This window comes from Prionailurus viverrinus, chromosome B4, assembly GCF_022837055.1.
Source record: "Prionailurus viverrinus isolate Anna chromosome B4, UM_Priviv_1.0, whole genome shotgun sequence".
Classification (NCBI taxonomy): domain Eukaryota; kingdom Metazoa; phylum Chordata; class Mammalia; order Carnivora; family Felidae; genus Prionailurus; species Prionailurus viverrinus.
This window is the reverse complement of record NC_062567.1, coordinates 11593922-11617756: the sequence shown is the minus strand read 5'-3', so window position 1 is coordinate 11617756 and position 23835 is coordinate 11593922. Positions and strand designations below refer to the sequence as shown.

Genomic DNA, 23835 nt, shown 5'->3' with positions numbered 1-23835 from the left:
TGAACTTTTTTTCAGCTTTGTAAGTTTCAGTTTTTAAGAAATTTGTTAGAATTTGATTCAGGTTATATTAAATTTGTAGATTATTTTGAAGAAGTGACATCTTTACGATAGTAATCTTCCCATTTAGATTGTTATTTTTGTATCTTTAAATGACAGTGTATATTGTTGATCACAGTTCCCAAATCCAAGTACTTTATTCTACCTCATCCATTAAAACTATCTTTTGCTTCTGCAATAGAACACAGTAGAGCTAGTCACCTAATATCACTTTTGCCCACCCCCTTAGTCCTTCCCAGTGGCTGGTGTAGCATTTTACAAGCTAAATCAGATCATGATAGTTTCTCACAACCACTCAGTGACCAGCTTGCCCGTGCACTTAAACTCCTTAATGAAGGCTCTCAAATCCTTTTGTGGTCTGGCCCTTCTTTACCTGCCATCTTTCTTTAGCTTGCACTACTGCTTGTATTTTGAGCCGAGCTTCTCTTTGACTTGGTTTGCCTGTATATCAGTTCTCTGGTGGTCTCTTTTCTGTCTTAAAGGCCTTCTGCTGTATTTGTGTACTGTTATTGAATGTATTGTACATTTATTATGTTCATTTGATAATTATTTTAATGTTTTCTTCATTTTATGGAATTGAGGTGGAGTCAGCTCTTATAAATCAGAAACACAGAGCTTACTTGCTTGTTTTTTTTTTTTAATAGAAATCAATATCCCAGTCTATCCAGGCTATATTTAAATAGTTCACTGAAAGTTGATGAACTCATGATACATAATCACTAAGAGAACCTGAAGATTAAGATCATTTTGAAATTTTAGTATTTTTTAAGTAATGAGAATTGTAATTAAGTGACTAGGTGATATACAAATTTGAAGTGTTTGGTTTATCAGAATTTGTGTAAGAAAAGAGCACAAGTGCTTATTTTCTCTAAATTTTTTTACTTGTAAAAATACATGTAATTAGTTGGAGCTAATTGCCAGGTAAAATACAGGACTCCCAGTTAAACTGGAATTTCAGACAAAGAGTAAACCGTTTTTAGTGTAAGTATGTGACATTCAATATTTGGAATATAGGTTTACCAAAGAAATTGTTTTTTTTTAATATGAAATTTAAATTTTAACTGAGCATCTTGTTTCTTGTTTTTTGGGTTTTTTTTTTGTTTTTTGGGGTTTTTTTGCTAAATTTGGCAACCCTAGCTACGTATGAACCTTGTAGCAACCTGACTTCTTAGGAATAAAACAAATAGTAACTGGGTTTGAAAAGCTCTTCACTTTCAAAAATAGATTTCACAAAGTTCCTAGCTCAAATTGTGTATATGTGTGCAATTTATGTCTCAGTAGATAGCCAAGTCTTTCTCAGTATTTTATCACCTTTTAGTTTAGCTGTTCTAACATCCTTGGAAATAAATCATTTTTAATTTTTCTCACTGCAAACTTTTTTCTTTACTTAAGCACTCTGCATAACTTGATCCAAGCTTATTTTTCAACTGTCATGAACCTATGCTTGAACAAAATTATGCTACTTGTTTTTTATTTCTCTGTTCATACTATGCCTTTTGCCAAAGACTTATGTCCCTTCCACATGTGCCTGCCTGGTCCTTCACTGCCTACCTCAAGTGCTGTTGTCCCTACAGGGGGAACTTCCTGAGTCTCACAGTCCAGAGTGATCTGTCCTGACCTCTGAGCATTTCGTTTTCATGGCACTTAACGCATTCTACCCTGTCTCACCTACTGTTTTGAGGGAGGGGGCGAGGATTTTTTTTAATTGTAGTAAGAACATTCAGCATGAGATCTACCTTCATAATGAATTTTTAACTTAAGATACCGTTTTAACTGTAAGTGTGAAGTTGCACAGCAGATATCTAGAACCTTCTCATCTTACATGGCTGCAACTTTATCTGGTGGGTAGCAACTCCCCATTCCCTCCTCCTCCCAGCTCCTAGCAGCCGTCATTCCACCCTGCCTCTATGAATCTGATGATTTTATTTTTTTATTTTTTATTTTTTTTCAATATATGAAGTTTATTGTCAAATTGGTCTCCATACAACACCCAGTGCTCATCCCAAAAGGTGCCCTCCTCAATACCCATCACCCACCCTCCCCTCCCTCTCACCTCCCATCAACCCTCAGTTCTCAGTTTTTAAGAGTCTCTTATGCTTGAATCTGATGATTTTAGATAGCCATCTAAGTGGAATCATGCAGCATTTCTCCTTCTGTGACTTGTGTATTTCACCGAGCATAGTGTCCTCAAGGGTCGTTCCTGTTGCCACATATGATAGGATTTCCTTCTTTTTTAAGCCTGAGTCATACTCCATTCCATGTATGTACCACAGTATGTTGCTCCATTCATTAGTTGCTGGACTTTGAAGTTGTTTGAACATGTTGGTTGTTGTGAATAGTGCTGCAGTGAGTGAGGGAGCACAGATATCTCTTTGAGATTTTCGAAAGATTATCTCAAAAGATTTTCATTTCTTTTGGATTGAACACCCAGAAGTAGAATTGCTGTATCACATGGTAGTTGTACTTTTAATTTTTTGAGGAACCTCCACACTCTTTTCCATAGCTGCTATACCATTTTACATTGCCACCAGAAGTGTACAAGGGTTCCAATTTCTATATATCCTCACCAACAGCTTTTGATTTGCTTGTTTTTGATAATGGCCATGCTGACAGGTGTGAGGTGGTAACTCTTTGTAGTTTTGATTTGCATCTCTCTGACGATTAGTGATGTTGAGCATCTTTTCATGTTGGCCATTTTTATGTATTCTTTGGAGAAATGTCTATTCATGTTCTCTGCCCAATTTTTAATTGGGTGATTTGGATTTTTCCAACTGAGTTGTAGGAGTTCCCTATATATTTTGGTTATTAATCCCTTATCTTTACATGGTTTGCAAAGCAGGTCTTGTCTTCATCTCTGTATTCCTGCTGGTAGCTTTGTATTCCTGCACTATGCAGCATTGTTTCTTTTTACTACTTGGCACTCAGGGTATGTTTCTTAAACAAGTGCAGTGTAGTCATCTGGTTTCCAAGTCAGCATCAAATTTAAAAGGCCCAAACAGGACTTTTGTAGATGGGCTGATGGTGGTGAGAAGTGACACTTAAAGTAGAAGAGAAAAGGGCAGAATGGCAAACCAAGGAATATAAAACTCTGTGTGTGTGTGTGTGTGTGTGTGTGTGTGTGTGTGTGTGTATGTATGTGTATGGTCTCACTGACTGAAGCAGATGGGGTTGATAAGGACTCTGATCATGATTAATCTGAAATACGAAGCTAAGAAAACAAAGTTAGAAAATTCTCAAATATAATGACACAATTATTAGGATTTTCTGCAAATGTAAATTGACTTCTTTGAGACTTACTGAGACAAGTCTTATATAAGTAAATTCTGTAAGTTGTAATATGTGAGGTGAGTATATCCTCACTATGTTTATAACTTTGTACACTAATAAATATTCTTAAGGATGCACATTAGCTACTACAGATAAAAAATTTAAATATTTAGTCTAAGGAAATAGGAGTAGTTTTTAAATATTATCATCCAAACTGCATGCCTAAACATGTGATTGCTGACCTAATCTGAATAATTCATTCCCCAACAATTACGAACAGCTGGTTCGCCATAGCTAGTAGCATTAAGTTACAAATATATTCTTTGAGACATTTGTTTAAAATTACAAGGAAATCGATGATGCAATATCTAATCATAACACTAGGTGGTGATATCTGATTTTTAGAAATTAAAGTGTGAAAATGTTTCTCAACATACATATTCTTTGAACTTGAAAATAAATCTAAGAAGGAAGAGGAAGGGAAAATTTGTGAGACCGTAGAGTACCATTTCTGCTTATTTGGGTCACTCACCCCACTCCCTTTTTTTCCTTTGAATGCTATAACTCAGTGATTCAGGTATTTTTTGTTTTCATGCTCTTTATACTTTTAAAAATGATTGAAGATCCCAAAGAGCTTTTTCTTGTATGGGTTATAACCAAATAATGATCAATATTTTTCTTAGAAATTAAGACTTAGAAATTTAAAAGATGTATTAATTCATTTTAAAATGATAATAATACATCCTTTACTTCTCAATATAAATAACTGTTTTCCAAAATAAGAAGAAAATCAGTAAGAAAAGTGACATTGTTTTAAAGTTTGCAAGTTCCTTCAATGTTGAGGTGATTAGTAGACATTCTCATATCTGTTTATAGATCTAGTCTCTTGAGATATGACATGTCATTTGGCCTCTGGAAAACTTCACTTTATACTCATGAAAGTTTAAGAGCAAAAAAAAAACAAAAACAAAAAAACAGGCAATTAATGTCCTTTTATGAAAATCATGTAGTCTCTAAAGGGTCTTGTGGATCCCTAGGAATCATAAATGACAATTTGGGAACTATTGCTATACCCTCCTGGTACCTGTAAGAAACTAGTGAAAAATATAATTATATGTATATTCTCTTAATTTTGAATTTCCAAATCCAGAAGTTTCAACAACCAGTTCTTGGCCTACACTGTCTGAATGTTGTACTTAAGGATACATGGTATGACTAAGAATTGATATTATTACATTAATTAATAAGGAAAACACTATATCTTAACAGAAAAGTGGATAAAACATGACCAGATGGTAAAAAGGAAGCAAAGCTATGTGTGTGTGTGTGTGTGTGTGTGTGTAGTATTTACAGTGGACATAATTTTGAACCAGAAAAAATGCTTTGTAAAAACATTTATGGATCCAAATACTATTATAGTTCCACTTAATATACCTTAACTGAAAGCTATAGTCTGTAAAAGATAAGATCATCACCACAGTTACATCTTTGTTGTGAAATAATCACTTGTCTTCATTTTCTGAGCTTTGTCAGTTCTTTCTTAACCACATCCGTGACATCACCTCTCATCTCTATGCTGATGATGCCCAAAGCTCTGTATCCTCCCCTGACCCCTCTTCCTTGTGTTCCTGAGCCTTAGTTGTGTATCCATCTGTAGCTAGAAGTCCTGAGGTTTCCTCCCTTCCAGCTTGTCTAAAACCAAACTCATGTTCTCTCTTGATACCACTTTCAGAACCTGCTTTTTCTTAACTCTATCAGTTAGTCACCATTTGTCAGGTTCCCCAGGCTAGAAACCTTGAAGGAATGTTTGGCATATTCTTCACCACTTAAATACATTGATTTTCTTTATTGTTGATAATTCTTTCTTGTTTCCTCTGCCTTGAATTTTCTTCGTATCATCTTCTTGGCCTGGAAAAAATTCCTACATATGCTTCGAGATTCAACTCACATGTTGTCAGTTCTGTACACCTTCCGTAATACAATAAACAGATGTTCTTTTATCACTTTTAAGATGCATTGTGTATGTGTGTGTGTAAACAGTGAAGACGCAAGTTTTTTCTTCTATCTCTCTTGATAAATTTAGCCTTTGTAAGGCAGATAACTTGTTCTATTTTTCTTTATTTCTGGAGTCTTAAGCACACTGTGTTTATTTATAGGAGTCAGGAATGGAATCAAATTCCCATGTTTTAAGTATTCTACAAGTAGGTTCACTGATAATGATAAATTTTATGGATTAAGATTAGCATATTCATTTGTTTTTCTAAGTCAAAACAATGGATATTATTGAGTATCTCTTTTTTCTTTTTGTCCGTAACTCCTTGGCTTTCAGAGAGAAAAATGTCCTCATTTTAAACATTAACATTGAAAATAAAGTTCATAAAGACATTTAATGTACATCTGAAGTATCACATCACCCACACAAACATGATCTAATGGCATTTGATAATAATTAGTAATACAATGATTTGATGGAACTCTTAACAGTAAATACGTGCTAGGTTTTAAAGTATAGTTTGGGGAATAAAAGTTTTGATGTAAAATATGTATATAGGGTACATCTATATTTACATATAGGTACTTTTCAGATTTATATATGCTAATGCAGTGCTAACTTCTTTTTTGTAGAACTTCTTGGTATACATGAACAAGCAGCAGTAGGATTCTTAACATTAATGGAAGCTTTAAGATACTGTAAGGTAAGTTGATTCTGAAGGTGTTTTCAATGCTTTTTATTCACATGTCCAATGTCGTGGATGGTATTTTCTCCTAGATGACATTTAACTTGCTAGTACATACTCTCCACTTCTTTCCTGATCTCCTTTCCTAAACTAACAGGCGTGTGAAGGATAGAGTTAAGCTGGCTGATGATGCCGAGTTTCCTGTTTTCAAGGACAGAGGGCAGAACCCAGTAAAAAAAAAAAAAAAAAAAAACAATTTATAAAAATAAATCTATTATTGCGTATACATTTATTTTTTGGCAAACCAAGGGAAAAGGATGTGTTGTTGCTTCCTCATAATGGTACGCTTTGCTGAAACAACTGGCAATACTTATGAGGCAAAGAAAAAGAATTTGCTAGATGCCTGAAGTTTTAAGTTTTGTCTATTCCATCTGAAAAATGATTTCACACTTAAAAACAAAATTCCAAGCATTTCATAGCATTAAATTCTTTAGCACATGGGCTAAGGTTAGGAACTGCCATGAACTTCTCATTTATTGATAAATATTTCATGGCTTTTCTGCATACTCTAAAATAACTATTGGATGTTCTGAAATAACTATTGGATAGTTTTAAATGGGGTTCAAATCATTAATGATTTGCACTTAATGAGGTGTCCTGATTTTGGAAAGGGAGAAGTGGATCTCATTTTCTTTTCCATTTTAGAATTGTGGTTCCATAGCAGTAGCTCTGGTGATAGGGATTCAGGAAAATGGCGGTGTCTTGCCCTCTTGCCTTCTTACTTTCTTTTAAGCAGAAGTGTCCCTCTTTCATGACAACACTTGGAAAGGAGTAGTATGGTATGATAATGAATTAGGTTCCATCCTGCCCGGATCTCTTAGTAGACATCATATTGTTACACAGTAGCAACTGTTTTATTATTTTCGGTGACTTTAACTTACAAGCTAAAGCTATTCTGAAGTAGCCTGGCAACCAGAGCATCAAGCTGCATCCCGTTCTCCCAGGAAACACACACAAACATTCATAGATCCTAAAAAGAGTGTGTGTGCTGGCAAGTGTGCACATGGGTACACACACAAAAATGGTAACTGTATGGAGGTGATGAATATGTTAATTAGCTTGATGGTGGTGATCTTTTCACAGCGTATGCATATATAAAAACATCAAGTTGCACGCTTTTAATGTGTACCATTTTCACACGTCAAAGACACTTCAGTAAAGCCTTTTTTTTTTTTAAAGCACGTGTGTGGGTTTTGCAGGAGGATAGGGTGTGGAGATGATATACTGTGAAATTGTCACCGTGTGGCCTGTAACGCCCTGATCCAGATCCCGTCTGTCCCCGTGGAGGCGTACTGCCCTCTCCACGCCCTGAACCAGATCCTGTCTGGCCCTCTGGAGGCGCACTGCCCTCTCTGTTGCTGTGCACTCGTCCTCCTGGTTTCCTGCCAGTTTCTGAACACACCCAAGCCCTTTCCTGCCTAATAGGACTTCGTGCTTGCCATCATTTCTGCCAGGAATTCTCCAGATCTTGAGTGGATGGCTCCCTGTCCCCTGCAGGTCCTACTTAAAATGGTGCCTCCAAGACCCTTTCTTCGGCCATTGCCTCAGTGACCCTTTTTCATAATAGCATAGGAATAATCTCTCTATAATCATGTCTGTTAACTTATTTATTTTTTTTATCTTGAATTTGCTTTTCTCTGTTCATCACCAGTGGACTATAGACCCTTTGAAGCCAGTGATGTTGTATTTCTGGGTACATACTTGGTGGTCAGTAAACATTTGTTGAATGAGTGAATTACCAATTTCAGAATTGTAAGCTTTTCTAAATCATGCTTTTTGCTTTTCTTTAGCTGTCAGGAAGAGCAGGTAGAGCAATGCCTATTTTCCTCCTATGATCTTAGTGTGAAACCAGTAATGGCTATGTGTTCTCCTAATGCATATTGCTCTAGTGTTCTAGCAGTAACTTTTTTTGTTTGTTTTTTGTTTGTTTTCAAGAGAGAGCAAGAGGTAGGGGAAAATGGCATGCGAGCCGGGTGGGGGGAGAGAGAGAGGGAGAGAATGAATCTTAAGCAGACTCTATGCTCAGTGCAGAGCCCAACATGGGGCTCAGTCCCACAACCCTGAGATCGTGATCTGAGCTAAAATCAAGAGTCAGACACCTACCCATATGAGCCGACCAGGCACCCCTAAAGATTATTATAATGGCAGGACACAACACAATGGTACTCAGATAGATGAAAGGCAGAACTCTCTGTTACTTACACCTCCAAACAAGAGAGGGCTCCCAGACAGCGCCACAGACAGCATGACACCTGGGGACAGGGCAACAGCAAGGTGCCACTACAGAGGGCAGCCTGTGTATGGGCGTTGGGGTGGAGTTGGCTAGGTTTCATAGGCTCCCTAGGGGTTGGACAGTTTCAGTCAGCTCTGAGGCTGAGGGCTGTCTCTGCTTGTCTGACAGCTGGCTCCAGGGCACTTAGGGCCGTACGAAGTGGCCTGGAGTGTGGGAGACCTGTAAGGGAAGTGGTCGGGATGGTGTGACAAAGTTTTTTGAAGAACTAAATTACACTGTGGTGTACATAACTGTAAATGGCCTTCTGAAAACCTGTATACATTTACTTTTTACCAAACATTTAGAGAAATGGCATTAAGGAAATCATTGTGTTTGTATTAGTTTTGTGCATCTGAACATTTCCCTGTGCTTTACCATCATAGCAAATTGCTCTTTAGAAATTAACATTTTCATGTCATTTTGATCATATGTGTTCATTAACACAGATGAAACCGTGTCGGTACATATGCACACAGTGCAGAGGGTGACTCTGCTTTGGTCTGTGCCCCCCCCCCTTTTTTTAAAATAAACTCAAATACCATAAAACTCACCATCTTAAAGCGTGCAGTTCAGAAGATCGTGCACCCGTCACCATTTACTGAATTTCAGAATGTTTTTCTTCTTCTGACAAGATCTTCTAACCCCGCTAGGGGTCGCTTCCCCAATCCTCCCCAGCCCCTGGCAGCTCTATTTCTCTGTGGTTTTGCCTGTTCTGGACATTTCATCTCAATGGAATCCTACAATAGGTGGCCTTTAGTGTCTGGCTTCTTTGACTTGGCACAATGTTTTCAGTGTTGATTCTTGTTTTACCTACTAGCACTTTGTTCCTTTTTATGACCAAATATTCTATTGTATTTATATATCAATTGTGTTTATCTGTTCATCAGCTGGTGGGCGTTTGGGTTGTTCCTGCTTTTGTGCTACTATGAATAACTCTGCTAAGAACATTCCGTATAAGTTTTTTGTGAACGTGTTTTTGTCTCTCTTGGATGTGTACCCAGGAATGAAATTGCTTGTCGTACAGTAATTATATGCTTGTTGAGGAACTGTCAGACTCTTTTTCCAAAGTGGCTGCACTATTTATGCACTCTTTACTTATTTATATTATTATGAAACACTTAATGAGTTCATTTGTTTACCTTTTGATTCTACTGTATATAATCCTCACTTTTTTACTTCTACCTTATTTAAATGCACACACACACATACTCAGTTTCTAAAATAGAAATTAAATAATGTCTATACTTTTCACCCCAAGAGGTAGCGTGATGTAAGGGAAAGCTACCATATTAGGAGTCAGAAATCCTGAGTTTTAATTCCAGCTCTGTTAACTGTTTGAATTCAGACGAGGCACGGATCCTGGATACTTCCTGTTTCCTGATGTAAAATTGAAGGACTTGCACCAAGCACCTCTAAAATCCCGTCTGCTCTGAACCTGTGATTAGAGCTTCTCCTTTGTCTTTGTCCTTTGCCCTTATTCTCTTTTACCCCCAAACCATCACCCTTCCTGCTCTCCTGGTTCACCATTGCCATCAGCACATCCAGCCCACCCTGCCCATCATAGGACACACATACCGGTGTTTCTATCCGTGAATACAAAAGAGTCCCTCTCCCCTACTTCCCCATGATGAACATAAATGCCAAAGGACCGTAGTGGTGGTTGAAAGCAGGGCACCCTGTTGACTGATGAGGGAAGAATTGCCCTGACTGCTGCAAGTAGCTGCTCGGAATGTCCCCCATTCCGGGGAGTCTGTGTGAGAAAAGAAAATTCAGCAAATTTGAATGGTAAGGTTGTTTTTAAGTTGTAGTCTCTGTCCTCATAGGGGTATAGAATTGATCGACATGAACATGATGCGATTTCCCAAGTCTGTTTTTTGTTGAATTTTAAACTTTCTCCATCACCCACAGAAATGATACTCTCAAATTTCAGATACTATGGTTTTTATAGATTAAATATATAACCTAGAAGGTAGGCTATATAACTTTTTGTACACCTTAAGGAGACTTCATATTTTAAAACTTTCAACTTCCAACCATGCAGAGTGACAGGAGTGAACTTCCAACCATAAAGAGTGACAGGGTTCTTTCATATTCTTAAATATTTTGGAGTATATATTTTGCTTTAGAGGGATTATTATATTGCCCTACGTTCTTTGAAGACAGGATGTTCTTAAGGTTTTTCCCCTTTATTTATTCATAAATATATTTATTAATTTACAGTTGTTCCCCTGATAAAGTAATTATCAAGTTTATAGTTGTAGGGTTTGACAATCAAGCTGATATTCTTAAAGTGGTCATTCTGTCTAGCAACTTTAGTAAAACCTGAGAATGATTCTTAGTGCTAAACTATTTTTTTTTTTTTTACCTGTGTTAAAAGTGTATTATTGTTATCCTGATGGTAAAGATGCAATATAAACTTAGCCCTGACAGTATTTATAACATTGATTTTTTTACACTCAGCATTTGACCTTTATGGGTAAGGCATTCTGGCACAGCACATTTTTCCATTTGCTTCAAATATTCATAGGCAAATATTCAACAGGCACTGTCAGATTTTCATTTGTTTGTTTATTTTGCTACATTTGTTCTAGGTTGGTTCTTACTTGAAATCTCCAAAATTCCCTATTTGGATTGTTGGCAGTGAAACTCACCTCACCGTATTTTTTGCCAAGGTATGCTTATAGCAGGATTTTTTTTTTTTTTTAAGTATGACATCAGGCAAACAAGTAATATAAGTCCATATTTAGTTTGGATCTTTGTGCAAACTTCAGTGTATTCCCACTAACAGAGGGATTATTCCAAAATCTAAAAAAATGATACTGAAGAAAATATTGTTACACTGCTCTAGTTTTGCAATTATTTCAGTAAAATCTGTCATGATTTAATTATAATTTATTTACCTTTTGTGACTTGAGAGCTTTGGCTTTTGATATTTTCCAGAAATCACTCTGTTATGGTGAAAATAACTGAATTTAAAAGTTTTAGGTTGCTCTTTTGTAAAGAGGATAAGAATCTAATTTACGTAATATAAAATAATTTTAGTTACAACATCTAGGAAAACATTGTTAAATACATGAATAGTTCAGTGGTATAGAAATTCTCTTTTAAGATGTAATATTTCCTATAATTTTAATGTATACGGGGTTACAATATTGAAATAGATTAAATGTATTTGAATATGTTTATTTTAAAATTCTTAAACCTGTTTCTAAATCTCAGCCTTTAACTATAGTATTTCTATGTCCACAGTGGAGTGGTTAAGAGCTTTGGAGTCAGACAGACTTCATTTGAATCCCAGCCTTGCCACTTCTGAACGTCGTTCAGCCTCTTTTTCCCATGTCTTTAAAATAGTGATTTCTGATAATACCTAACTCTTAGAATTGTCATCAGGCTTAAATATAAGATATTTAGCAGCACCTAGAGCAAGTTATGTGCCCAGGAAATATTGGCGGTTGCCATCATCACTGCCATTTTCATTATTCTGTATTCCTTAAACATAGGGGTGCCTAGATGCAGTTGCTGATGTTGGAAAGGGTGAAAATATATAATTGTGTATTTTGAGGTTTCTTATTTCTAGTGGACTTTCCTGATTACCCCCATATACTTTTTTAGGTTGTACTTGTTAGTGTAATTTTATTTGTGTCTGAAAGAAGACGAATTGTATAAATTGTACCAAAAACTTAGTTTTGTGGATTCTATTTCCTCATTTATTACTGTATTACTTTTTTTTAAAGTTTTTTTATGTTTATTTACTTTTGAGAGAGAGAGAGAGCACAAACGAGGCGGGGAGGGGTAGTGCAGAGAGAGAGGGAGACACAGAATCCAAAGCAGGCTCCAGGCTCTTGAGTTATCAGCACAGAGCCCTGTGCGGGGCTTGAACTCATGAACTGCAAGATCATGACTTGAGCCAAAGTTGGACGCTCAACCAACTGAGCCGCCCAGGCGCCCCTTATTACAGTATTACTTTTAATGTGCTGCCAAAATCTAGATAATGGATTTAGAGCAAGATCCATACTTAACTTTTCTTAAACAGAAAAAGCTATGAAATACAACTAAAAGTACAGGCTTTTATAGAACTACAGTACTAAAAGTACTGACAGGTTACATTGAGTCTGAGAGCTTTTTCTGTTTATTTCCCTCCTAAAGTAGAGAAGAAGTTACAAGCACAGTGTAAATGACAGAAACTGAACAACTTTTAATTCCAGAGGGAGGATTTCACCATTTGACTAATTTTTGTGTAAAGTGTTCTGAATTTCCAGAATAGAAAATCAGTTCCAATTTACTTGCAAAAATGTATTTTCAAGCCAATTATTATTTTTATCTCCAGCTCTGTTTTTTAGCATAGGAAAAGTAATAAATCCTATGAAACAGTAAAAGTTTCAGATATAAAAGATAATGAGATGAAAATATTTTAAATCTTAAATTTTATGTTTGATATTCAAGAAGTGATTTTTGTTGTCAACAGAAGAGACTTTACAGGAGGTAAAATAGAAGCAATAATGTCAACCGAGCTACATAAATATGCAGGCATTTTGTATTTAAGCATCTAAATGTTAGGTCTGTTGAGAAGAGTCCTGAAAGTGAGTGATACCTACATTTCTATGAAACATACACTTCTTACCCATCTGCTTGGTATTTTCTATTATCCCATAGCGTTTGGTCCATTGTGCAATTGCTCGTATCAGGCAGTGCACAGTTCTTGCTTCCCAAGCCTGTTTCTGTGTCTTCCGTGGTCAGCAGTGAGCCCTTGTGGGCAGGGGCTTTCTCAGTCATCTTACTCGTAGGCCTCAGCCACGTGCCACAAAATGTCGAGTTAGAGACTTGAGGATAGAGAGAAACAGAAAGCCCTGCCACATCAGTTGTAGGCCTGGCAAAACAAGCTCCGTGTACACCTCCTGAGTCAGACAAGGTGTTTGAATCTGTCTTCATTTATTTGCATCCCCGGAAGCTACTCATAATCCTGATAGGAGAATGCACACCCGCATGAAGTGATTGGAGAGAATTTTATAGTAAGATTTTAGGTTCTTCAGCTATAATAGGTCTTAAAAATCACCTATATCAAGCACCTCACTTCTCCTTTAGAAGTCTTGAATTTTATACTAATTCTTTTGATACCTACCTTTGTATCTTTGGATCTGATATATAGTCTGGCACATGGTGCAGGGGATTCATTAGTTCAGTGAATAAAGCCTTTGCATGAATTTTCCACACTTGTTCCAGTGATATTTATATCTTCTAAAAATACTTTTTCATGACTCATTCTGAAGCTTCTTAAAAGTATGGGTAATTCCTTTTCACTGTGTTTAAGAAAAAATTTTTTTAACATTTATTCATTTCTGAGAGAAAGAGAGCGCAAACAGGGGAAGAGCAGAGAGAGGGAGATACAGAATAAAAGCAGGCTCCCGGCTCCGAGCTGTCAGTACAGAGCCTGACCTGGGGCTCAAACCCACGGAACCAGGAGATTATGGCCTAAGCCAGAAGTAGGACGCCTAACCGACTGAGCCACCCAGGCGCCCCTACTTTTCAGTGTATTTTAAAACAACTGAACTTAGGTTGCTTGAACATGTTTTTTTTTTTTAAAAAGAGTTGCAAGTAAAGAATTTTTCCCTTTGGAATAAAAGCTGGAAGATTACAGAAGTAGGAAATGAGGCCACTAATACTTGATTACACTTATTAGATCCAGTTTAAAAACATTCTTTAGGGCGCCTGGGTGGCTCAGTTGGTTAAGCAGCGACTTCAGCTCAGGTCATGATCTCACGGTTCATGGGTTCAAGCCCCACTGACAGCTGTCAGGCTCAGAGCCTGGTGCCTGCTTCGGATTCCATGTCTCCCTCTCTCTGCCCCTCCCGCTCTCGTGGTCTGTTTCTCTCTGTCTCCTAAAAATAAACGTTACACAAAATTTAAAAAATAAAATAAAATTTTAAGTACAGTAATATTTATATAGAAGTAAATATTTCTATATAGTATTTGCCATATAGAAAATACTGTAAATTCTGTTTTTTATAAGATCTATGATTTGATCATTCTTTCTTAGATATTTCTATATTTGAACAGGTAATTTTGGCTTTGTTTTTGTTACTCAAAAAGTAATTTAGGGTTTGTTATTTATTTTTGAGTTTGGGTTTGTTTTGGGGGGGGTCATTCACTTTATGTTCTATGGCCTATAACAGCAGCTTAATGTAAATGTTGGTGTCTTTTTCTGTAAAACTCATAGGATTGTATGGATGTGTATTTCACATGCTGGCTTCTTTGTGCTGATTATGATTAAGTAAAAAAGTGTGTTTTAAGGTCACAATCTTCAAAGTAATCTGTAATTTAGCATTTGAAAATGCCTTTGAAAAGCAGTATAATTCTTGAGGTGACACACCAGAGGTAGTAAGAGTTGCAGCAGTCATCATTCGTGTGTGTACTCATTGGTCAGATATTTACTGGGCATATAGTATGTGCCCAGCATCGCACCAGGTGCTGCAAACAGTGGTGACCAAAAATAGATGTGCTCCTGTTCTTCCAGAGGTGTACATTCTAATGGGGGGGGGGGGGGGCATTAATCAAAGAATCACACTTAATAGAATTATAACAGTTACAACTATGATGAGGGCTGACAAAGCACAGGTGTATAAACTGTAAGAATTTATCTTAGTATTGGAAATTAGGAACGTTTCCTTGAAGAACTGATGTGTCTCTCAGATGAGCACTCTGAGGCCTTAGTAAGATTAGACTGTGGGAAGAGGAGAAAAGAGCTTTCCCTGGACAGGAGATAGTCGGAGTACAAGACTATGGTGGGAACCAACTGAAGAAGAAGAGCGGGAGCACGGAGAATTTGAGGGGCAAGGGCTACGATGAGGCTGCAAAAGCAGGTCTTTGACTTAGGAAGTCCGTTCAGAGTAATGACAACCAATAGACTTGTTAAAAGTAGGTGGTGGGAATAGTTGTGGAGGGGTGGGGTAGGAAGAAAAGAAACAGGATTAAATTTGCATCTTGGAAAGATGACTGTGGCTAATTGTGGAAAAGAGACATAGCCTAGGGAGTGGGTAGGGAGGACGTCTGTGGTATTTCCAGTAAGCAGGGAATGTGGTTTGGCCAGGGTCATGACGGTAGACATGGATGGAGGTGCATAAATTTGAGAGAGCCATTCCTGAGTTAAACTGACAGGCTTGGTGGCAGATTGGATTGGATAGACGAAGGGTGGAGAAAGCTAATGAGATGAGTGTTCTTAGTGATTAATCTTAGAGCCTCAGAAAGAGCCCAGCAGCTTTGCATTGTTGAATGCACCCACTCGTGGTTAAAGCAATGTATTTTTTGTTGGGCCAGTTGACCCAGTCAAGAGGAAAGACGGATACTGCAGTTTGCGGTATCTCAGTGAGACAGCCCGGCCAGATAACCCCACAGTGAGGTTTACAAGTCCTGCCCACATGGACAGTGCTTGAAATGCTTACATGGAAAACAGAAATCAGAGCAATAGGGAGAAAGGAACTCAAGATAAATTAAAGAAGAAGAAGAAAAAAAAAAAAATGGAGTTGGTGTAGGGCAGTGTAGGGATCAAAAAAAAAATTTCAAAAAACCAAAAACTGTCAAAGAAGTTACTATATCCATGAAACTCTGGAGGCTGTGAGAAAAGAATATTTGAAGGACTAATAAGGAACTGAAAGACAAATTGGAGAAATCTCTCTCCTAGATGGTTGGCAGTAGCTTCCTAACTGATGACTCTGTCGTTGCCCTTCGAGGAGCTGTAGGATCTTCTCAGTTCAGCAACTAAAATGACCCTGTTAAAATGTAAGTTACTTCATGTTATGCTTGTGCTCAAAACCCTACATAGGCTCCCCTGTGCTCAGCGTAAAGGCCAAAGTCCTTAGAATAACTTAGCGGCCCACCTCACCTCAGCTGATTCCCTGTTGCCCCTCTAATCGCATTTCCTACTGATCCCCTCCTGTCGTGCTTGGCCTCCTCACCGAGCTTTGCCGTGGCTCCGAAATGCAGCGAGCCCTTTGCACTTGCTGTTGCCTTCGCCTCAGCTGCCTGTGTGAAGGATTCTCTTCTTCCTCCAGGTTGGTATTCACATGTCGTCTCCTTAGGAAGGCCTGCCCTGGCTCTCTGCCCCTTGCTCTTCCCCCCTTTTCGTTGACATTCTCTCTCTCACACCTAGATATAGATCCACTTTAATTGAGGTGAAATTCATACAACATAATTAACCCTTCTCACGTGAACAATTTAGTGGCTTTCAGTACGTTCAGAGCGTTGTACAACCACTGCCTATAACTAGGTCCAAAACATTTCCATTGCTCCAAGATAAAATGGCATAGCCATTAAGCATGGACTCCCATTCGTTCTCTCCAGAGCCCCAGGAGCCACCCATTTGCTTTCAGTGGCTGAGAATTTACCTATACGGGATATTTCGTGTGGATGGAATCATACATGTGGCCTTCTGTTGGGGATCCTCCCACTGAGTGTAATGTTTTTGAAATGCAGCCTCCTTGTAGACTGTATCCTCACTGCTTCCATCCCGTGGCTAAATGACACTCTGTTCTCTGCAGACAACAGACTTTGACTCTCGTGGATGATGCTGCAGTGAAGGTTCCTCTACAGGAACTTGTTTGAATCCCTGTTTTCAGTTCTGTTTGGTAAATACCTAGAACCGGAATGACTGGATCATATTGTAATTCTCTGGTTAGCATTTTGGGAAACTGCCTGTTTCCACAGCAGCTACACCATTTTGCATCCCAGCCAGCAGCGTACGAGCTTCCAAGTTCTTGTACGTCTTTGCCAACACATGTTATTTTCCTCTTTATTATTATTATTATAACCGTCCTAGTGAGTGTCGAGTAGTCATTGTGACTTTGATTTGCATTTCCCTAATTAGTGACTAATAACGTTGATCTTTTTTTAAATAGACTTTTTGGCCTTTTGTATATATTCTTTGGAGAAATGTCTGTTCAAGTCCTTTGCCTGTTTTTGAATTGGGTTGTTGGTCTTTTCATTGAATTGCAAGAGTTCTTAATATATTCTGGTTTTAGGCACATACTATATATTTTACTTGTTTTATATATTATCTATCTTTCTCACTAGTAAGCTCTCTGAAGGCAGGAATTTTGTCTGTTTTATCTCCTGCTGTTTTCCAGTACCTAGAACAGGGCCAGACACAGTGTTGGTGCTCAGTAAACTTTTGTTGAACAAATGATTGCATGCAGAAAACACTGAAGATCTGTCTCACCAGAAATTGTGATACAGCTGTGTTGGGATTCGAACACGGAAGGAGATGGGGACGTAGGAATGCTAAGTTGTCTTTGATCATAAGAATTCAACATATCCGTAAGCTTGTAAATCCAAGAAATAACGGTTAGTGTGTGCATTAACTATATGGAAACTAAAACAGAAGAACTTGCTTCTGCTCTCCTAGCTGATCAACTTAAATACACACACCTATGCAGATTCTTTCTCCAGATTAGTGAATAAAAACAGCTTTGATGAGTATTTATAAATAAGCATCGTCACATATCCTCTATCATATTTAAAATTTATGTTCATAGTTTGAGGATGAGTGAGAAAATTGTTCCTGTTCAGTGAGATAACTTCTTAACTGTCTGTTTTGGTTTTGCCTTTTGAGATGAATAGCTTACTTTTAGGACTCTTACATATATTAATTTATTTTAAAAGAGGTGTACAATTTGTCATTATAAATTTGAGTGCCAAACTATTTACTTAATAAAGTTATCCCTTCATATTGGAGATGTCCAGTGGCCCAGAATTTAACTTTTTTAAAATTTTATCGGAGCCCTTTTCCTGACCCATGGAGAGATTCGTTCAATACATTTTGTGGGATTAGAAGAGATTTTTCACAATTCAATTTTATTTAAAAATCAGTGGTAAAAATAAATTTAATAATTGACTTTTATGAGCAGGTTGTTAAAACTTCAGATTGATTATAACTATCTTTTTAATATCATTTAAGTTTTTAAATTTATCTCCCACATTTTATAAGTCATCGTACTCTTCCATCTGACATAGAAAAAGTGACCTTTCTTATCTATGTCTGAGAAACAACAAAAATGATCTTGTATTATTTGATGTATCTTAGAGAATGTGGTTGCAAAACATACATGGAAGCAATCCTGTGTAAGTGGGAGTTTTATACTAAGAGGGAAGAGCACATAGCCTGACTGCAGGGATCTTACAGGAACCTAGTCATCAAGCAGCAGGAGTCCCACAGAACCCTGGGAAAAGGGGATGTGGGTGAGCTAACTGCAGTAGGTAAAGGGACTTCTTCAAAGAAGGAAACTTAATTTCCGTTAAGTAGGGTGGAGAATTCTCCAAACAAGTCATCTGAGCCATAACAGAATAAAGTTTTCTGTACATTGTGAGGAAGCAGGCCTTGTAGGTATGGATAATATGTTAAAAATCATCATACCAGTGTAATTTTTTTTTTTTTTTTTAAATTCTAGTGCCATGGTACTTTTGATAAGCTTAAAACTTGCAAACTTACTGAACAGGTAAAAGACTTTGCACGTGCTTCAAGAATTTAGAACCTATATTTAATTTTTTTAAAAAAGAGCTCTTATTATTAAAACAAGGCTATGTAACATTTGTTTTGTAATATGTTAAATCGTCTTTTAGGAGTCAGTTCTTTTCATTCTGAAACATATAATTTAAATGCCCAAATACTACCTGACACAGTCAGTATTTGAGCATTTCTCCTCCCATCTTTTCCTTCTCTCCAACCATCATTTTTCCCTTTGATTCTTTTTCTTTTTTATATTTTGGCTTTAAGATTAAAATTTTGGGATCATTTTCATAATTTCCTCTTGAATTGCAATTATGAAGTTAGTTTTCAAAGCAAATTTGAAAGCAAGGGTTTTACATTTGAAAATACGATACTTTTAATTTTATTAAAATTGTGTATAAAATAGTAGACAAAATAAGTTTGTCTCTTTTGTTTTTATTGTACATTTCAACCTCGGTGTGGGATGATAGCTGCTGGTTCAATATAAAAATAGCTGGAACCTACCTATAACATCTAGTTTCATCTTTGGAAGATCAGTGACTAATTTCCTTGGTAATCCATTTCATACTTTCTTTTGAAGTTGGAGAGATGAGTTTTACATCCCTTTCTGTCCTCTTTTGTGGTTATAAAAAGGTCTCTTTGTATGTGTAGAGTATCACCTTTGACCTTTCCTGTGATAAAGCAGTTTTCCTTTTAGTAAGAACACATGAAAACACATTACTGTTTCAGCTCAGAATATATAAAGAAACTGAATTTAATGCGAAGGAGAAACAAAACATGTAACTGTTCCTCCATGAGCCTACTGCTCTTACTGTAGTATCTGTTACTGGGAGACTGTTTAGAATTCTTTTTATAGAGTTAGCTCCTTTTGTGTGTTTGTTCTTTGGTGTAACATTAGGACAACTACTACAGTTGAGTGTTAGATTTCTTGTTTTAGGTATTTAAAAATTGGACAGCTCTACTTCGCCAATAATACATTTCTCTACATGTAATAAACATAATTTTAAGGGAAAATAGTAAAACAACACTTTATAGACTTTGCTATAGAGAAATTCACCTCTGTGTATCTTTCATTGTTGAGTCAAAGTCCTGGAACTTGGAATGCAGTTAATTCACAGTTGGACATTCTGTAACACATAAAATGTTATAGTTGGGGTTTTGTTATATATATTAAAGCAGTTTCGCCATCCCATCCATGTATCCGTTTTTGTTTTTTTGGTTTTTTTTTTTGCTTTTTAAGATTTTTAAGTAATCTCCACCCAGTGTGGGACTGAAACTCAAAAAAAAACAAAAAACAAAAACCAGAGATCAAGTCACATGCCAGCGAGGCACCCCACCCTATCCATTTATCTTAAGTAACTTTGTGAATTTGTGCTTAGGTTTCAATGCCCTGCCTTCTCTACTGCAGAAAGAAAATGGATTTAAGACCTACTTATTTTTATAGTTAAGGTCATAACTTGTCATGTGACTTTTAACAACTATCTTCAAACATAAGAATAGCATCTGTTATTTCAACAACTTGGAAAGTTTGGGTAGAAGTCTACATGAATTAACAATTTTTAGTTATGTGAATTATTGAAAAACTATGCATCTTTAACCACAAACTGTTTCCTGGCTGCTTAACAAACACCCTTTGAGCTAGCCCTCATCAGCTAATCTGTAGGGTTATGCCAGCGATTGTGCCATCATGATAAAGCTTCTGTTTTGTACCTGACTTTTTTCAGAACTCTTTGAAAATGCATCATAAATATTTTTACCTCCTAAAAGTGACAATTAAATTGCTCTTATGTTCTCTTTCCTACTACTCTGAATGCCCTTATGCAGCTGTTCCTGTGTCTGGTTTTTATAATTTTTAGGAATTTCCTTTTTATCTCAGTCATGTCAACTTGCTGACTGAAAGCAGTCCCTCTTTCCCTTTCAATTAGTTTCTAATAATTTTTTTATTACATTAGAACCCAAATAGTTGTCCAAATAAGATAAAATATCATTGATAGAAAGGCCTAAAGGAGTTTGGTCATCAGTTAAGTCTATGTTTTGTTTTGTTTTTTTAAATTTTTTTTAATGTTTATTTTTGAGAGAGAGAGAGAGAGACAGAGCGCGAGCAGCAGGGGACAGGGGGATAGAGAGAGAGGGAGACACAGAATCCAAAGCAGGCTCCAGGCTCCGAGCTGTCAGCACAGAGCCCGATGCAGGGCTCACACTCACGAACCGGGAGATCATGAACTGAGCCAAAGTCAGACACTCAACCAACTGAGCCACCCATGCGCCCCAAAGTCTATAGGTTTTAATTAGAATCAGCATTGATACACTTCTAGGTGTTTATTTATAATTCATGAAAATAATTATAATAAATAGACTTGATAGAATGGAGCAAAAGGTCTTATGTATTTATGTATGATGGTGTTAACAAGTTTATGATTTTGTTTATGTTTCTTTTATTTATGTTACCCTCTGCCTAGAATGTGATTAAAATCCTGCTCATTATTCATGGTCCAGGCTTGAAATCTTCAGTGTTGGGACTCCTGTTTCTCTTTCTCCCTTGTTGCTCCTGTATTTTCTTCCAGCTTTCTACCTTCTTGTGATCACTGATACTACCTGAGATTTATCTGTTTTCCCACAGGACCCAATATAGCTACATTACCTATATTGCACTAAGTACTGTTGAAATGCAAAGATTAATAAAGAACGCATTGTAGTAGTTTTCTCTTTACATTTACTGAGCATTGCCTGTGCCAGGTATTACGCTAACCGTCTTACATGCATTCGTGTAATCCTCAGTTCACCCCTGTGAGGTAAGTACCATTTTTCGTCAACATTTTATAGTCTGGGGCCAGTGAAAAATAACAACTCCAAAGTTAAATGCTAGTGAGCACCAAAGCCAGGATTCAAACTCAAATCTTCTGACTCCTTAGCTTTTAACGACTTCTGTCCCTTAGGTATACAAAAAGCAAATAATTATACAAGAGTGGAATAGAGACTGGAAGAGGGGAGAGGTACAGAGGATATGATACATGAATTAAAGGACATAAGTTTTTGACTTAATATGAAATGAGGGCTATGTTCTAGGTTTGGAGAAAAGATTAAGCAGAAACACAAGAGATGAGGGAGGTGACGACAGTCCATGCTATATTTGGGGAATAGTAATGGGTTCAGGATGGCCGAACCAGACTAGTTGCGCTGGAAGATTAAGAAGGAAGTAAAGGCTGGGATCAGATACAGGACCGGCTGGAATAATCATTTATTTCCACACCATCTTTGGTATACTATGTTTGCATGCTTATCTTGATATGAAAGGCTTAACCTGAATACCCAAGGCATGAATGTAAGGCATGTTCATGGAAGTAGAACAACTTTCATAATGAAGATTAAGAATGTTTCTCTAAAGTTGTGATAAAACTGAAGAATATTAGAACTTTGAGTACTGTGACCCCTTTATACAGTTCATATTATCAAAATTGTTAGTGGGTAAACACGAAGGGAAAGACGAGAGGAAAAGGTAGCCACCTATGAATAGGAAAAGCAAATACACGTGGGGCACAAGCAAAGTGAAACCCTGGGCGGAATATTAGGTTTTAATTCCTCATGCCAGCTCCCTGAAGCAAAGACCCTGCAATTTAAGTGATTTATTCAGTATTCGAGAAGGAGTGCAGTCTACCCCAGGTAGGAGGGATGTCTGCCACTGGAATTGTTCAGATTTGCCTGCATGTGTTGGTGATAAAAAGCATTAAGACGGCGTCCGTTTTGTTACATTTAAATCCTCTCCAGACCGTGCACCCTGTATTTGCATATACTGGGTACACCACTGCCACCATACCCCTTCTCCCCAAACACACACAAAAGCTAATTTCTTTCTTACTTTTACATGTTGGCTGCAGGTGCGTTCCATGTGCCTTCTTCATTCTAAGATCTGGACTGAAGGAGCAGCCCATAGGATTGTGCACTTCTCTTGGCAGAGGGAGAACAGAGACACTTGGCAAAAACGCAGGTGGCGCTTAAAGCTTCTTCTGGGAGCTAGCGTGATGTCACTTCTGCTTTCATTTCTCTGGCCAAACCTGATGTCCGTGAGGGTAGGAAGTAGACCCCTACCAGAGAGGTACTTTGTGTCCTCTAGCCACAGGCAGTGATAAATAATCCTCTTACAAGGCCCGGAGGGGCAAGAGTGTGAGAACAACCTCTTCTACCACCATAAATCAGTTACTCTTGTGTCCAGGTGATTTAACAGTTTAAATTGATTCAATTGATATAGAGTCTTTACTTAGAAATCAGGAGGAACTTTTTAACAACGTATTTGATTTTATCCAGCTGATCAGTGAATATTAACTTCAGCCATGTAAATAAGTTAGGGAGTCAGTTTTCTTGAGTTATGGAAGTATCATGTGCCTAGAGAGTAATGGCTTATGTTAGCTGTTTTCTTAATGAAAATCAGTAATTAAAAGGCTAACAGCTCTTCTCTGCACAGTTCTTCACATAAGCAACAGAACACTGAACATGATTCTGGTTGCATAGAGTAGATGCCTTAGGTCTTAGAGGTGAATTCTCCGGCAGAAACCAATTGAGAAAGGTTGGAAGGATTTTTAAGGTGAGTTGTATAGTTACGATGAAAGGGAGAAAAAGAAGCCCCTTGACTAGTGTTAATAATAGTAACGACGATGATCATACCTATTGGAGACTTCCTCCTACTGCCTTATTTCAACTTGCACATTTAAAGTTTGTTTGGTTTTTCTTGGAGAAGGAGCCTTGAAGGGCTTTTCTTATGTTTCCTTCCCTGACTTTGCTGCCAGCGCAGCACAAATCAGTGCTGCACAGCCGTGGGCTGCTGTGGAGATAGCCAAGGGCTTTTGCACATTTGGGGGGAAATAATGGAAGAGTAAAGAAAAAAGACCACTGTCCTAGCTACTTTCAGCTGACGTGGCATTACCTGAATTGTTTCTAACATTGGCACTGAAAACTGTTACATATTTAATAGCATTTGGTTATTGATTTAAAATGTTTCATAGTAACCCCCA

At 37.4% G+C, this 23835-nt stretch overlaps 1 protein-coding gene across 4 annotated transcripts in view; it reads left to right on the top strand.

The window, feature by feature from the left end:
- MINDY3 (MINDY lysine 48 deubiquitinase 3) overlaps positions 1-23835 on the top strand; it is a 95779-nt gene that overhangs the window by 32719 nt on the left and 39225 nt on the right. For 3 of the 4 annotated variants that reach the window (XM_047868231.1, XM_047868232.1, XM_047868229.1), the window contains 2 exons: positions 5950-6020; positions 10926-11006. In XM_047868231.1, the coding sequence (XP_047724187.1) occupies positions 5950-6020; positions 10926-11006 (152 nt within the window). The remainder of the gene's footprint in view (positions 1-5949; positions 6021-10925; positions 11007-23835) is intronic. The other variant, XM_047868230.1, reaches the window with a different exon arrangement.